Raw genomic sequence first — 15356 nt, 5'->3', positions numbered from 1 at the left:
AATAAAGTTTATTAAAAACATACTAAAATATATTCCATTAATAATATATATATATATATTTTGGTACTGCACAACTTCTAGAAAAATATAGTTTTCTTTTTTGCAGGTTACACTGCTTATGTATGCTATGTTCTTTTGTTGTCTCAAAGCTACTCACCCATTGGAACAGTTCGACCATGAATTTTATCAGCCCAGCCTGCACAGTAGCGTATTGTTTTAATACAGGCACCTAAATCCATTAGGTAGGCAGTAGAAAAGAGTTTACCTCCATCAATAGCTTCCATTGTCTGTAGACAAGAACAATTACAAAGTTTATGTCAAATATTGATAAGCTTTCCTATATATGTACTTTGTCATTTAGCACATGTTTGTTAGTTCAGAGGTTTTCTGCATGAACTAGTATGTAGAAGATTAATTTCCATCTAGGAGAAAAACCCAAGTTTTAATCTACAAACAAGGAAATTTAATGATAATTTATTCTTAGTGATCTATTCAGTTATTAGGATCATTTTACATTTGAAACACTTACATGTTATGAAAAAGCATAACATTTTTCTCATCTGAAATCAGATAAAACATTATGGCTTATATTAAATTTTCTACAAGTGTAGATGGAAAAATTTACAGTCTGGAGTCTGTGGGTTAACTAATGCAAACAACGTGAGTGACCAGCACCTCTCAGCCTATGAATATTGACAACCAAGATAGATGGTACTTTCCTGGCAATGTCACATTAACTTAGGATCCTCTGATTTTTAATTACTAAGGGGCATGTTCATGCTTAATAGATGCATGAATGGCAACTTATCTAGTTTACCTCCTGTTTATTTCTATGGAAAATTCAACAGATATGAAGAGCCCAGCAACGCTTCAATGGAGCAGATTGTGAGCTATGATTCACTGTTTGCCAGTATAGTTGCCACCATCAGCTGTGCATTTCCACTAGAAATGAAAAACAGCCTGCATGCCACCGGTAAAGGTGACCCACTGTCACTGTCACCACTGTTAAAATGCACCTTGTTCAGCCTCGTTGTACTCACATCAACAGTTTGGTCTCCATAAATGTTTAGCAAATGTCAACTCATCAGATGCAATTTTTTTGCTATGTGGAGAGATTTATTTCCACACCTTTGCTTCACATGCACTTTCATGTCAGATGTCAATCTGCCAGACTGCCCCTCTGCCTCCATCTGTTGCATGGCAGCAAAATTGCCAGAATACTGGTGGAAGGTTAATCTCTATGTCCATGCCAACACTCACCTCTGATGTTGTGGGATATAATAAAATAGGAGGCATTACTTTCAGAGCAAGCCTTGTTTATGAAAAATTACACTTATAGCATGGAATACAAGCCCCAGACAAAAGGTGAGTCTCTTCATGTGCAGAGGAAAGGTTTGAGCTACTAGGAACTCAAGGGAGAATAGTTCAACACAAAAAAGAGAGAAGGCACTATTTTTGTTTGTTTCTAGCTAATGATTGTGTGAAAAAAACTGGTCTTATTTGGAGACCAGCCAACTGTCCATTCCACAGCTCTCCATGCTAGGAAAACGCACTTTTTAAACCTTTAAAATAATAGTCATTAAGCTTCCATTATTCAGTTGATTAATTTTATGATTTGATGATCACTTAGGGACACAAACACTAAATATGTCTGATATCAAATCAAGGGGGTATGGCTTGGACTAATGTAATTTTAATAGCCCTAAATTTTTTGACATTTTGTTAAAGACCACGTGAAGTCCTTAATTAATGTCAACATGCTGACGCTGATATATATATTTTTTAATCAAGTTTCCTAGTACAAAGACAGAGGGAACCTTCAGCTTTTTGAAGAATCTTATTAGCATGTTCAGGATAAAATATTCAAACAGTAGTTTCAAGAACTAATCATATCTTAGAAATATTTTCTTTTCTAAATTTGTTATTTAATTGGTCCAGAGTTTTTTCGGTCCTTTACTACTGTCTCTGTTATTAGGATAACCTGAGTGGAGAAAACTTGAGTGGAGAAAACCTCTTCATTTTGATAGTCTGGAAAGCACTTTACTCAAGTGCATCTTATCTAAAAGGGAAAAGTAGTCATTAATGTGAGAAATATGTGGAAAATAAAAACAATGTCAGTAAAATAGAAGCTTGGGAGGGAGAAAAGGTATGCTTTCATACTACACAAATGGCAAGTGGGAACAAAAACTATGCTCTGGCTTTCCTGTGGAAAAAATATTATTTCTCTATTCTCTTTGCATGTGTAATGCCTTAGGCTATATAACAAAGAAGTAAATGCCACTTTATCTGGTATTTAACTGACAAGGGGCCATACCATTCCTACTAAAAATTGTAGCTCTCTTAAAATTTACTCTCTTTCAGCTCCAAAAGATTTTGCACTATCAAGGACACAAATTCTAGCTACCCGTTTTCTCAAGGTTATCACTCCATATCAAGATGACAAGATTAATTTAGAGAAAGAGTGTTGCTGAAGAGAAGTGTAAATCTGAGAGTAGTAATCATTAGAGTTTAAGGAAATAGCCACAGCTTTTTCAAATTTTTCATTTCTCTTTTAAAAATGTGTTTGGGATGCATGCAGGTGTCTTCCTAAAAAAGGAACAATAATGATGCTAGAATGGCTAATAGATACTTCTTTGCAGGTTTTTTATATTTCGGAGGTTTGAATTTTATTAACTTGTTGTGGTTTGTAGTTAATGATCAAATACTTAAAACTGTGATTAGATCAGTCTGAGTGAAGATCCCAAGGACTGGATGTTCCTGATACTCTTTTACCCTCTTTGACACTGCAGGTACCAAAGCAGTGTTCATCTTCAGGACAATATAAACACTTAATGTGCTTAGTCTTTTATCCCAGATTGTGCTTAAACTTGGAGAGAGCATCTTGATGGTAACATCAAGCAAGCAACATCCTACACAAAACAACTGTAGGATACCACACTAACCAAATAACACCTCTATTTTAAAAATTCTTTCTTGAATTAGTACACAGCTAATAGACAGTGATAATGCTTAGTGTCTGTAGATGAGCAGAAACATGGTCAACAAACAGAAGTTACTAAAGACAGGACACCCATCACCCCTGTTCTTCCTAATGTCAGATAACATATTGTTGTCTTTGGTTCTAGCAAAGGTTTTTCACTGATTGCTAGCTGCAAACTGGAGTTAGTAATAACAAAATATATACCCGTGAAATTCAAAATTTCTTCAAGTTCTAACCTGCCCTACATATAAACTATGAGCCTGGCTTTGAGGTTAGGCCTTGATTCAGGCTTTGTTTTAGACAAGTACTGAGTATGGGTTCTGTGTTAATTCCTTAAGAATCAGCTACTGAAACTGCATGGACTGTAGGCAGCTTAAGCATTACCTTAAAGCTAATTAAATAACAAAGAACTCTGTGGGTTTGGGGTGTAAGTAGACCTGAATTTTTATATGGTCCATTTAGAACAGAGTAAAAACAGTTACTGGAACAGCCTGACTTCCCAAAGGTTTGGTTTGTTACTTTTTTCATATCTTCCTTTAAAATTTCATACACTGGCTTTTTTTCACCTTTTTGTTCACATATTATACTCACAGCCAAAGTCAGTCGATCTCGTTCAACTAAATCAGCTAGTTTATTCAAGAGCCTTCCTCGTTCTGAAGCATCCATGGTACGCCAGGGTGATCCGAGCTCAAAAGCTTTTCTAGCTGCTTTAACAGCCTTGTCTATATCTGCCTGTAAAGAAAACATAAAAACTTTTAAAATCTGTTATCCACGTTAGTTTCTAAACATGCAAGGTGCTTTGCATCCTGATCTTATTACAGTTAGTAAGTACATTAATTTTAATTAATTTCCCTTTAAACACTTCTATTATTGTTTCAGCAATGTGAAGTTTGATGAGAAACAGATGCATTTTAAAAACTTCTAAATTAAAAATAAATAAATAATTTAAAAAAATATATATATGAAGAAACTCAATCTCTAAACATTCTGTCTTTCAATATCTCTGAAGAGGGATTCATATGCAGATTGCTATAGTAATGAAATTTAATCTTTTACACACACAGACACACCTATATATATATAAAAAAAAAAAGAGATGCCAAAATATGTAAGTTAAAATTTTAGATACTCTACACTATCTAAAAATATTGGGGATGTGGTGAATACCAGCTTAGAAAAATCTGTTCCTTAAAATCTTGTGTAAGATGAACACAAATTTACTATAGAGGAATGCACAAATGCATTTGTGTCTAGGCAGTGTCTAAGCATTACACAAGCTAATGTGTCTACTCATTAATGTTTTTTATAAGATAATGTATTATTTACCATTTGTCTTTCACTGCTGTGAGATAATTTACCACAAATTTAGTGAAACTTTTGTGTGAAAATGTGTTCCAGAATACAAACATATATAAAAGAATTAAAAAGAAATATCTTGAGAAATAGCTTTCATTACTTGAAAGATTTCCATAATTTATGAATCTTGTAAAACTTTTTCCAAGAAAAATACATTTGGACCTTTTTGGACATTTGAAACTTAAACCAATTTCTAAACCAGATAACTAATTCTCCTTAGAAGGGGAAAACATAGAACCAAAATATCATCTGTTATTGAAAGACTACTGCAGGCCTACTGGACAGGAGACCCACAGAACTTGCTGGAAAGAAATCTGGGAATATGATATGATGAGAAATTTGGAAAGAAATTTGGGAATGTGATGGGAAGGATTTTACAAACAGTCATTACTGTAGAGTAGTAATGACTCATCATCTACATCAGGTAGCCAAAATCTGCAAGATTAAAAAAAGTTTAGTATTGATTTTTGTTTTGTTTTTAGAATTTTTGTAGAGGTATGTACACCTTTCATCCTACTGACCACTCTAGCTGTTTTACTAGTACTAGGGACCTTTAAGATTAGTGAAAGAGTCAACAAACTAACAGAAGAAGAGTTGCCATCTAAATGTATATTTTGTAGTTTCCTATTTTTTTTCCTTAAACACCACTTTCATAAAACATTTTGTCAATCCTTTTGTGTACACACAAATACAATTCTTACAAACTCCTAATTATCTAAAAGCTTAGGCTCTAGAGTACTATGTTCATAATAACTGTGCAGTTCACTACATTTGTACATTTTACTTGGTGAGTTAGTTAACAGCAGTTGTCATTACCCATTAGTTAGCAAAATTATTGGAGAGAAAGTATATGTGTGTGTCGAACAATATCTCTCTATTTAATGAGTTGTGGGATTGATTGTAAAGAATGAAAGCTACAAAAATTATGAATGTTAAGTAAACTGTTCCAGATCATGAGTATTGTAAATTAAGGATGTTCAAATATTAAGCCAACTTCATTTGCTATGCAATTTGATTTTCAAACACTGAATTAGAGAACAGCAAGAGTAGAATCTAACATCACAAGAATGTGTAGCGCTTGCAGTATATAATCTGGAGGTTAATGGCATGCTTACAGAATTTTTCACTTGAGGACAAAATGATCTATAAAAAATCCCAGTGACCCAGAGTACCATATGCATGTATCACGGAGAAGAAAAACAAGAACAAAGCATCTCAAGTGCCTTAATCTTTAGGGTCTATTTTAGGACTGTTTTCCTTTGTGTTCTTAACAAAAAAAAAAACAAAACCAACACATATTTTTCAAGATGATACTACCAAGAAGTCAAAATCTCAATTGAAAATGCTGTTAGCAATGAATAATTTTTCAGAGTCTGCATGGAAAAATATCAATATTTTTCCACTTTATGGTATCTCTAAAGAAAGGCTTTCAATAAATATGTAATAAACAGATTACACCATTATATAAGGAAGAGCTGGAGAAAGAACAACAGAATAACACTAAAGTTATTAGATACCACTGATCAAAGAGAGTAAAAAGAATTAGTGTTGTTGTTAACAAGAAAGTTAATAAAAAACATTTAATAGATCTTTTTTCATATCATTAAATACTTGGGCTGAAGCAGAAGGTATACAGGATAAATCTTTGAGGTACTATTTTACATCGACAGAGATGGATATTCATCTTCCTACTTCTGACATAAATTAGCTAAGAATAAAAGCATGAAAGTAAATCCTACCTTGTCACCTTCTTCAACCTCGCAGATTTTCTCTTCATTTGCAGGGTTAAAGACTTCAAATTTTTTACCGCTGACTGAATCATGCCATTCATTGTTTATAAATATCTGAAAATGAAGAAAGTGTAGTACGATTAATAACATTTATATTATTGACTCTTCTCTATATTTAAGAGTATATGCAGAGCTCTCTGATGAATTATAGCTGGACTTGACCTCTTTACGGTCTTTTCCAACCAAAAACTCTACAGCTTTGTGGATTTGTTCTTCACTGAATGTGTTTCTAATCAAGACTTGAATGTAGAAATGCAATTATCTCAATATTCTGCAGAAACACTGCATTTATTTCATTAAACAAATGTATAAGACAAAAATCAAGAGGAATTAACTATAATTGTAATGAATAATTGTATTCACCATAAGTTTACTGCTAACAGCCATAGGAGAAACCTAGACTGTTCTTTCTTTTAGCAGCCAGTACATTTCATAGTGACACTCTCTTGTAAAAACACTTAGTTGTACATACTGGAAGAAGAGCTCTGATCTTGTGACCATAACGCTGCATTCCGTTACAATCACAATAAACACTTAGCAAATGTTGCTGACAGTGCAGGTGACCATGCTGATTTGACAGGATTACAACTGATGGTTGTGAATATAAGGTTGTGAACATCTGTCTCTCCTCCCTGAAAGCCATTCAGTCCTTTCTGGTTTTGGTTTTCAGTACGTGTTGCAATTCCTACTTTTAAATAGAGAAACTACCTTGTACAACTTCAGGCTTTAGTGAGAAGGTCCTTTGGTAAAAGATTTAGTTGTCATTGCTTTACAATCAGTATGACTATCTTCTGTTTAAAATGATCCTAGTTACTTAGTGCCATTTATTTTTTAATTCAGCAATTTCTATCAATATTCTGAAATCTCCAGTTTAAAGGTTTCAGCCTCCTAGTCTTTTGTTATCCTGATGTTAGTTCCAGTTCTTCTTCTCTTCAGGTAATAGACATAAAATGCTAATGCTCCAGTTACTCTGATTATTGTCACCAATATGTCTATTTTTGTTTGAACTATGAGGGCAATTACAGAAAATTAATCCTACTTGTCCAGCTTGGTATTCTTCAACCTTCATTCCAACTTTAAAAAGCACTATAATGCCTCTACACAGATGTCTCTCAGCAGACACCACCTCTCTTCATTTTTCCACCAGGAAAAACAAATCAACAAGCTTTGCTTGTTTAGATATTTTTATCCTGACAGGGTTTTGAATGTGACTAATAACAATAAAATAACTTTCCCTCATTCTTCCTATGTTATTCTGTCTTTTTTATTTGATATCTCTCTATTTCATCTATTTCATAAAAGAACAAAATACACAATTATCAGCTAGGAATCATGTAAGACTGAAAATTGTGTAACAGCTGGCCTACATGAAAGTTAATTACAACTGATTACTCAACAGCAGTGAAAATGATATCCAAAGCTCATTTAATAATTTACAGTAACTGTGTCCCTACTCAAAGATTAAGCTTTTATAAATACTGAGTGAAATTAATATCCAAAGTTCATGCAATGAATATATGATATTTACACAGAGCCTTGTTCCAGTTTGTACCCACTGCTTTTTGTTGTGGGTTCACTCAGTAATTGCTGAATGGCAGAGAATAAAATGATCTACTAAAAATGTGCACTAATATGCAGTTTTTGAGAACTTATATAACACTATGGAGTTGTGGAAATTTATTAGACAGCTGAATGAAGACCCATGGAAGGAATGTGAGTTATCCTTGGATATGGAGTTACCTCCATTTCTATACGCAAAATAGAACATGAGTCTGATTTATAGGCCAGGCTTGTGCAGCACCAGAGCTAGACATCTTTGAATCTACACAGGTGAAATTGTCAAAAGGAGTTATCTTTTACTTTCTGATTCTGTAAGTTAGTCTTTGAAGAGAAAGGAAACATCTCTGGAAAGGCCTGATACACCACACAGTATGAAAAGAGAAAAATATGTTGCTGCACAGTGTGTCATGGAGTTACCTCTAGATCAGTCTGTGTTTGTGACAGGTAGACAGCAGGCCCACAGGCCCAAGAAAGAGAAGTGGGGAGAGAGAAGGTGCAAACGGTTTACGGGCCACTTTGGACCTGTTCTGTGACTAATGAGGCAGAGAGACCCATGAGCCCACAGCCCGGGAAAGGGGAAGGGAAAGGGGAAAAGGGAATATGAGAAATACACTCAATGCTGTGTTGCCATAAGACTTGATTCTCGTGACCTAACATGGTTTTAGGTGGTAGTACAAATAAAGAAAAGAGATTTTGCACACGCTCATCATTAAAAATGCTGCAGGTTGTGATTATACTGGGTATTTTTTGTTCAACCTCTGTCAGTTTTGAGGATCCTGGCTGACAGAAACACGTTGCTCTGCATCTATTCACTGATTATAACCATGCAGGCAGAAGCTTGAAGACCTGAGTTTAAAATCAACTGTCCAATGAACTAGTGGAAAATATGTGATTTCCATTTTCTTTCAATCAGTGTGAAGCACCCACTACTGCTTCTCACAGCGTCAGGAGTTTCTACATTTAAATATAAAACCAGGACATAATTTGGGGTAGCCAAATCAAAGCAAATGATGGTTAATGCAAGGCAGGACAGAGGTAAGGTGCTATAACTGCAGGATAAATGTGTTTTGTCTCACAGCACTGATATAAATCTTAGAAACACATATGCTATCAATACATGACAGATTTCAAGAAATGTATTTTTTGCATACTATTGACATTACTTGCATTTTTTTCTCTGGGTGATTCTTAATTTGTGAGTAGGATGCTAATACTTTTATGACTGATAAAAATATTATCTTTAAACATATAAGGTAACAATTTCCTATTACTATATTCCTATTACTATATTCCTATTACTATATCCTTTTTCTCTTTGATTATATATGATGGCATCTTCTATGCGGTCTCATCACTGCCTCTAGCCATCAGGGCAGAACACCAAACTGATATAACAGAAGCTGTCAGGGAAATTAAAATGCAGGTTCCAGAAAGTTTTGAACGATGGAAGTGATGGAGCTGACAATAGGAGTTTCCACGCAAGATGCTGGATATTATGAAAGGGCAAAGACAGCAGTTAAGTAGTTAATATGAACAAGCCATCTTTAGTTACATTACCAAGAAAAGAGACAAAGGTAAATATTAACATAACACTGCTATGATGTTACAGCATGCCAAATTCATATCTGTCTGTGAAAGGAATAATAGTAAAACATACCATTTTTGGAAGTTCTGAAAGTATTTGTTTAAAAATTGTATTTATTGCATCAACTAGTATCATCCATAATATTACTCCAGAATATTTTTCTTATTAATGTACCTAATACCATTACCATTTCAAACATAACTTCATTACTTTAAATATATACACAACACTATCAGAATTGTACAAATCAAGCTATTTAGATGTCTTTTTCAAAGTAGACAGCAGTCTTATGAAGATATGACAGACAGAACAGAGGAGGAAAACGTCAAAATTTCCATGTATGCTATGTTATATACATTGCAAGCAACTGTGTTGAAACATGCATGCAGAGATTTCCATATTCTCAGAAAACACCCAACCAACCAAAAACTTCAGCAGAAACCAACCACCACAAACAAGGTGAGGCTCTGTAAAAGCAGAGAACACTCGTACAGTCCAAAAGTAGTCTCTGTCAGCTCCCCCATCTTACAAAAAATGAATCCCTGCAAAATCAAAATTGGGATCATCTTGCAATAGGTCACACTCTTTTGTCTCTCAGGTAGAACTCCTTCAGCAGCTTTTTTTTTTTTTTTTTTTTTTTTTCCTGATGAAAACATAAAAGACCTAATTATTTTATTTTACTGTGCATGCAATGTAAAGAGAGTTGTCTGGAAAACTATTTTGTGAAGATTGATGTTTTAGAGATATAGTTGCTGTCACTTTGCTATTTAATTGGTATTTTTAGGAGGGAAAAGAGCTTTTATTTCAACAACCTGAAGAACTGATGACTTCCACATGTTGCACTGGACCTGGAAATACACATACACACTGTAACACACCTTTTCATTTAAACTAAGGCAACAGTAGCCAAAAGCCTTTGATTGGCTTTATTTCCCAATGTCAGAGTGCAATAAAATCTTGATTCACTGAAAGGAGTGATTTCAGTTCAGAGATTCAGAAGCTGCTCTAATAGTAAGAGCAGAAGTTACACAGAAGGCTTCAGTTTTTCTGTTTTGGTTTATACAGTTGATTTGACCATTCAAGTGATCTGAGCAGAGAACTGGGAGAGAGGACCTGTTCTTTGTCTGTTATCTTTTGTTTGTTTGTTTGTTTTTTGTCATCCTTGCATTTTTATTTATTTATTTATTTTTAAATTTTATTTCCATCCTTGAGTATTTTGAAATGACTGTGAGTTCATCTTATAACATAACTGTTAGAAAGGAAGTGCCATACTAGTGTCTGTACTTCATGAAGACTGAACCTGAGTCAGGACATCTTTGTCTTAAATGGACTGACCATACAATGGCTCAGTTGAAATAGCTGTTAAGAGCTGAAACGGGTCTGTTGAAAAATCTCTATGCCAGATGCCAGTACCTTATGAAATATAACTTCTTATGCATCTTCCCTGGAATGAGAAAGACCTTTTAATGGACTCTTTATTGTACAGTATCTGTGCTTCTTTCTGCAACAGTGAATTAAAAGTGCACATTAGGGAAGAAAAATGCTACAATTTTCTTGCTAAAAGTACCCCACACAGAATTCAGGATCTGCCTATAAACTTACTCTCTTCTTTAGGAAATAATTTTTATGTAATTCACTATTACTTATAAACTACACTCTGCACTACAGAGACGAAGTCAGGAAAAGTTTCCATATTTTCTAAAATGGGGACAAACCCAAACTGACATGAGGGTCAGTGAAATGTCTAAGCTGTCTTCTCTTCAGCCACTATAAACTCTTCCAAAGTTACACAGATACACGAAAAACAGCAACTTCTTCCCACAACACAAGCTCCCAGACAGCCTACAGCTCCTCCTCTGATAAAACTTTTCTTGACAATGCTCTTCAAATGAGCACAGTTACATGTTATACTGTGCTGAAAGCAATCACTCAGTTTTGAAAACTGTTCAGCTGACCACTTGCTACCTCTCTAGTGCAGACAGTAAACCATTAAATGACCCTACTAGCTTTTTGGGTGGCCAGCAATAGTGAAGAGCTGTGGCTAGGCTCCTGCTGCTTGCTGGAGGATGGAATTCAGCATCATTCAGGTGAGGTGAAATATAGTGCTGAAAAAATTTCCCCTGCTCACACATACTCTTGTAGAATATGAGTGCCAGTTAGATGAATGGCAGTAAGTTGGCACTAAGTCTTACATTCACATCCAAGTTTGGCAGAGATCTGTGGCCCAAAAACATTTAATATAAGATCTTTTTCTCATTAGAATTTTGTGTTAAAAAAATGCATGTATAAAGCAACTTTATCTTGCTGCTGTAATGATCAGAGAAGATACCTATTCTGTTCATTGTTTATTTAAACTTTTGGATGCATCAGTTAGTGCCTTTGTATTTACTAACTCATTGAAGTTTAAACAAAGAAGATTTCTATAGTTGCTTTCTTGCCAGTGGCCTCTCCCCAGGTATTCTATATCAATTTTTGCATTTTTATTCCTTGACTTTGTGAAAGTAGTAATTATACCATAAAGGATACATAGCTATGATTTTCCTCAATCAGGGTGGTTTACTCTTTCACACCATTTCACACACCATTTAGCAAAATAATCTGATGCAGTTTTCTTACACTTTTGTAATTCAACATTGTAACAATCAACTAATTTGAGCTTCTCTGATTAAAGGAATGTCATAAGGCTTGTAAATTGGAAATATTTGAAAAAATCATGGCAGAAATCTTTATTTATTTATTTTTTTTCAATCAGTGTCTAAACCCCAGTGATAACTAAGTAAAATATTTACTAGTACATTTGTAACCAACACTCATTTAGCACATTTTACTGCTAAAGTGAACAGTACAATCTGAAATGCCAACATATATATACATAGAATAGAATAGAATAAACAAATTCTTGAGGGCATTGTTCCCTGCATCTTGAACAAAAGTTATCACCCACCTCTGAAGGCAGCCTATTCCAGTCTTTGACCACACCCCTGGAAATGCTTTCTAGTTAAATAATCTGTATAAAAATCCTAAACTGATCTTTCTTGTAGAAAACAAAATAGTGTGTATTAAGTATAGAGCAAAGCCCTTGGAATAACTTCTGTAGACTTTCCTCCAAAAGCTTGTGCAATGACAGTTTTTACACTGTCATTGTTGATAAAGAGAAGTGGGAGTTTTTTGAAGAGAGGAATCTTCTGATGTCCACAGTATGTCAGGCAGAAAGTTAAATACCACAGTAGTGCTTCTCTCATTCTGACTCCTTCAAGGTACATAGTCACAGCAATCTCACACTCCATGTGCTAATTTGCATAGGAAAGGATGGATAGGAGAGGATGGGAAAGAAGGAAAGAGTACAAAGGTTGCATTAAATTCTAGGAGGACAGATGGATATAAGATAAATTTACATTATGCCATTTCCCTGCCCCTCAGTTCACTCTTATGGTTTTCAGTATTTTGTGATATTTGGAGAGAGGTGGAATGCATCACAAAAAAAAAAAAGTATGTGCTTGACTTCATCACTTGTATGCACATAGTTTTGCAAACAAGTGTATTTAATTTCTGCAGAGATATATTGCATATTGTGTTTAAGGAAATAGAATCTGTACTCTGGGGGAAAAAAAAACCACACACACAAAAAACAAAAAACCACCAAACAACAAAAACAACAAACAAAAAACACCACATGAATTTGCTACATGCCACTGTCCTTAATTAGATACTGCAGAAACCTTAAGCATACTATCTCATTAACTTCTTTTTGTGTTACTAGAATAAGGTTTTGCTCATTGATAGAAATATGTGTACATTCTCTATGTATGTACTGATATATTCCTAAATTAATCTTTTTTTTTTTCTTCTTTTTTTTTTTTCTTCTTTTTTTTTTTTCCCCCTTTGAGACAGGAAGAGCTATCACATGGCAAAGCTAGCTACATAGCTTTCCTAGGCTGTTAAATATTTACAAAGTAAGGTCCTGCATGATTTATTCAAGAAAGATATGAATTGAAATCTGGGCAGGTTTTCCGTGAAAAAACAAGATAAAATAGAATTCAAAAGGACTAATCTATATAACTGCAAAACATCCTTGTGTTAGAAAATAAGTAGCATTTCTAGGAAAGGAAATAAGTATTTATATTGCAGTGGTAATGAGAAAAAATACACCACACGAGAGAAGTCTTCTAAGAGAAGTCCTTTCTGATCAATTGCTCCACCTGAACATTTCAGTGGGCAGAGTTTCTATCTATTTCTGTGAATGATGTCTGCAAAGTTCTTGCAGATATTTGTGTACTATGACAAAAAACAACCAAAGGATCCTTCTAGCTGTGAACACAAATCTGGATTCAGACCTTCTTTGCTGGTGTGTTTCTAGCTGCATACACAAATAATCTGCCACTACAAAAATGTTTCTAAAAACATGTTCATTAAAAGTATGGTAGACTTGATCTCTTTTATCAATAGTTGCTTGCTTAATGTGAACAACTGGTTGATTTCGTCTAATAAAAACAGGTGAGCGGAGTGAACTTTAGTTTCATTTTTACATGTCCTTTTCCACAAAAACGTATTTGTCATAATTATGTATATCTGCCTGTAATAGAACGTGACATTCTAACACTTTAACTTGTTCTCCTTGTTCTGAAAAATACTGTAGCAACAGAAACCTTTCCTTTGTTAATTTATAATTTTCTTTTAGGAATTTGTAACTGCAAAATCTTGATTTTAGGAGGAAAACAACACCCACCTCACATGAATTATGAAGTGAGTCTCTGACTCTTTAACACTTCCTGAAATATTTATTGTAAAAAGATATCTAAACATTAATTACAAATATGTACAATATCAAAAACAGGACAGGATAAGCATTTTAAGTACTGAGTTCAAGTTGCTTCCATGGTACAAATAACTTGAAATGAGCAGTCATTAGTTGAATGCATAAGAAAAGTTAACAAACACAAACACTACTAACCTTAGTGTACTTAATTTTCAGATCTTTGAGTGGTTCTGGCAGAGCTGGCAGAATCGGAGCAGGGTTGCTTTGTGAGCCTTGCTTCTTCATGCTGTAAGGTGAGGAGTTTGAGTACGTTCCTGAAACACAGGTGAAACGAGGTATCAGGGAAGCACAGTGATTTTTGTCCTGCCTGAGCCCTTAGCTTTATTTGTACCTTTTTTTTTTTATCTGTACCAGCTACGGTATATTTGCATACAAGAATATGATTGGATGAAAGAATTCCTTGCAATGGGAAAACGACACTACTTATTTTTAAGACCAAAAGTCACAATCTTTTCATTCAGCTTGATATATAATTTCTGCTGAAACAATCTGCATAGCCAGGAACTCTGTGTTTCATACTGAAGAATATTTTTAAAGCCTTCTATTCTTACCTGTAAAATTACTTTCTCTCAGAAGGCAGGTCCCAGATTTTAATTGAGGTTCTTCACTTACTGGAAAGCAGCTATGAAGATAAACATACACTTATTAGCTCTGGAAAAAAACTGAGCACTTCTCACAGGACAGCTAATAAGAATAACTGCCAGACCATGACAGTGTTCATCAGGAAACAAGCCACTCCAGTTTGTGCCTTAGTATGTCCAATGTAAATTCTTGTACTTAATGTTTTCATAATTCTTGTAATTACCTATGTTTATCACATAGGTAAAGGATGATTATCTTGATAGACTGTCCTTAATGTGCTTTTCAAAAAATGTGAAAGTTGGAAAAAAAATTATCCAGAAAAATGAACAAAAAATCCCACACTTCTCTGGGTACAGCCAATCAAAATATTATTTTTCCAGGTAGTGGGATAAATTGTAAGGACAAAATTTTTATTGTAATTCCTGTCAGGAAATCAAATTTGAGTTTCTGTCTTTCTAAAATAATTATTTGACAGTCAGAAAATTCTTACCAAGGGTGGAAATTACCAGGGTATATGTGTTACATTCTGATTATTCAATGACAGTCATATCTCTGGTGCAAAGACATAAGAAACTGGCCGTTAGAAGAGTCCAAGCAATTTGTAGATATTTGAGAATCTCAGGAAAGTCTTCTCTTAGACCTGGAGGGGTCTAAGACATCCACTCTCTCTTGTGATCAAGGTAGTCC

The 15356-nt window shown here is 34.4% G+C and overlaps 1 protein-coding gene across 2 annotated transcripts in view; it reads right to left on the bottom strand.

The window, feature by feature from the left end:
* ALDH1A1 (aldehyde dehydrogenase 1 family member A1) overlaps positions 1–15356 on the bottom strand; it is a 43690-nt gene that overhangs the window by 16168 nt on the left and 12166 nt on the right. The window contains exons 2-6 of one of the 2 annotated variants that reach the window (XM_085529713.1): positions 14639–14709; positions 14223–14341; positions 6076–6180; positions 3572–3712; positions 158–287 (exon numbers count right to left, since the gene is read on the bottom strand). In XM_085529713.1, coding sequence (XP_085385839.1) covers positions 158–287; positions 3572–3712; positions 6076–6180; positions 14223–14312 — 466 coding nt within the window. In that variant the 5' untranslated portion in view covers positions 14313–14341; positions 14639–14709. Of the gene's footprint in view, positions 1–157; positions 288–3571; positions 3713–6075; positions 6181–14222; positions 14381–14638; positions 14710–15356 lie in introns of those variants that run through there. The other variant, XM_015849148.3, reaches the window with a different exon arrangement.

Source organism: Coturnix japonica, chromosome Z, assembly GCF_054131305.1.
Source record: "Coturnix japonica strain WE chromosome Z, WE-NBRP24, whole genome shotgun sequence".
NCBI lineage: Eukaryota > Metazoa > Chordata > Aves > Galliformes > Phasianidae > Coturnix > Coturnix japonica.
This window is presented reverse-complemented; position numbering and strand designations above follow the sequence as displayed.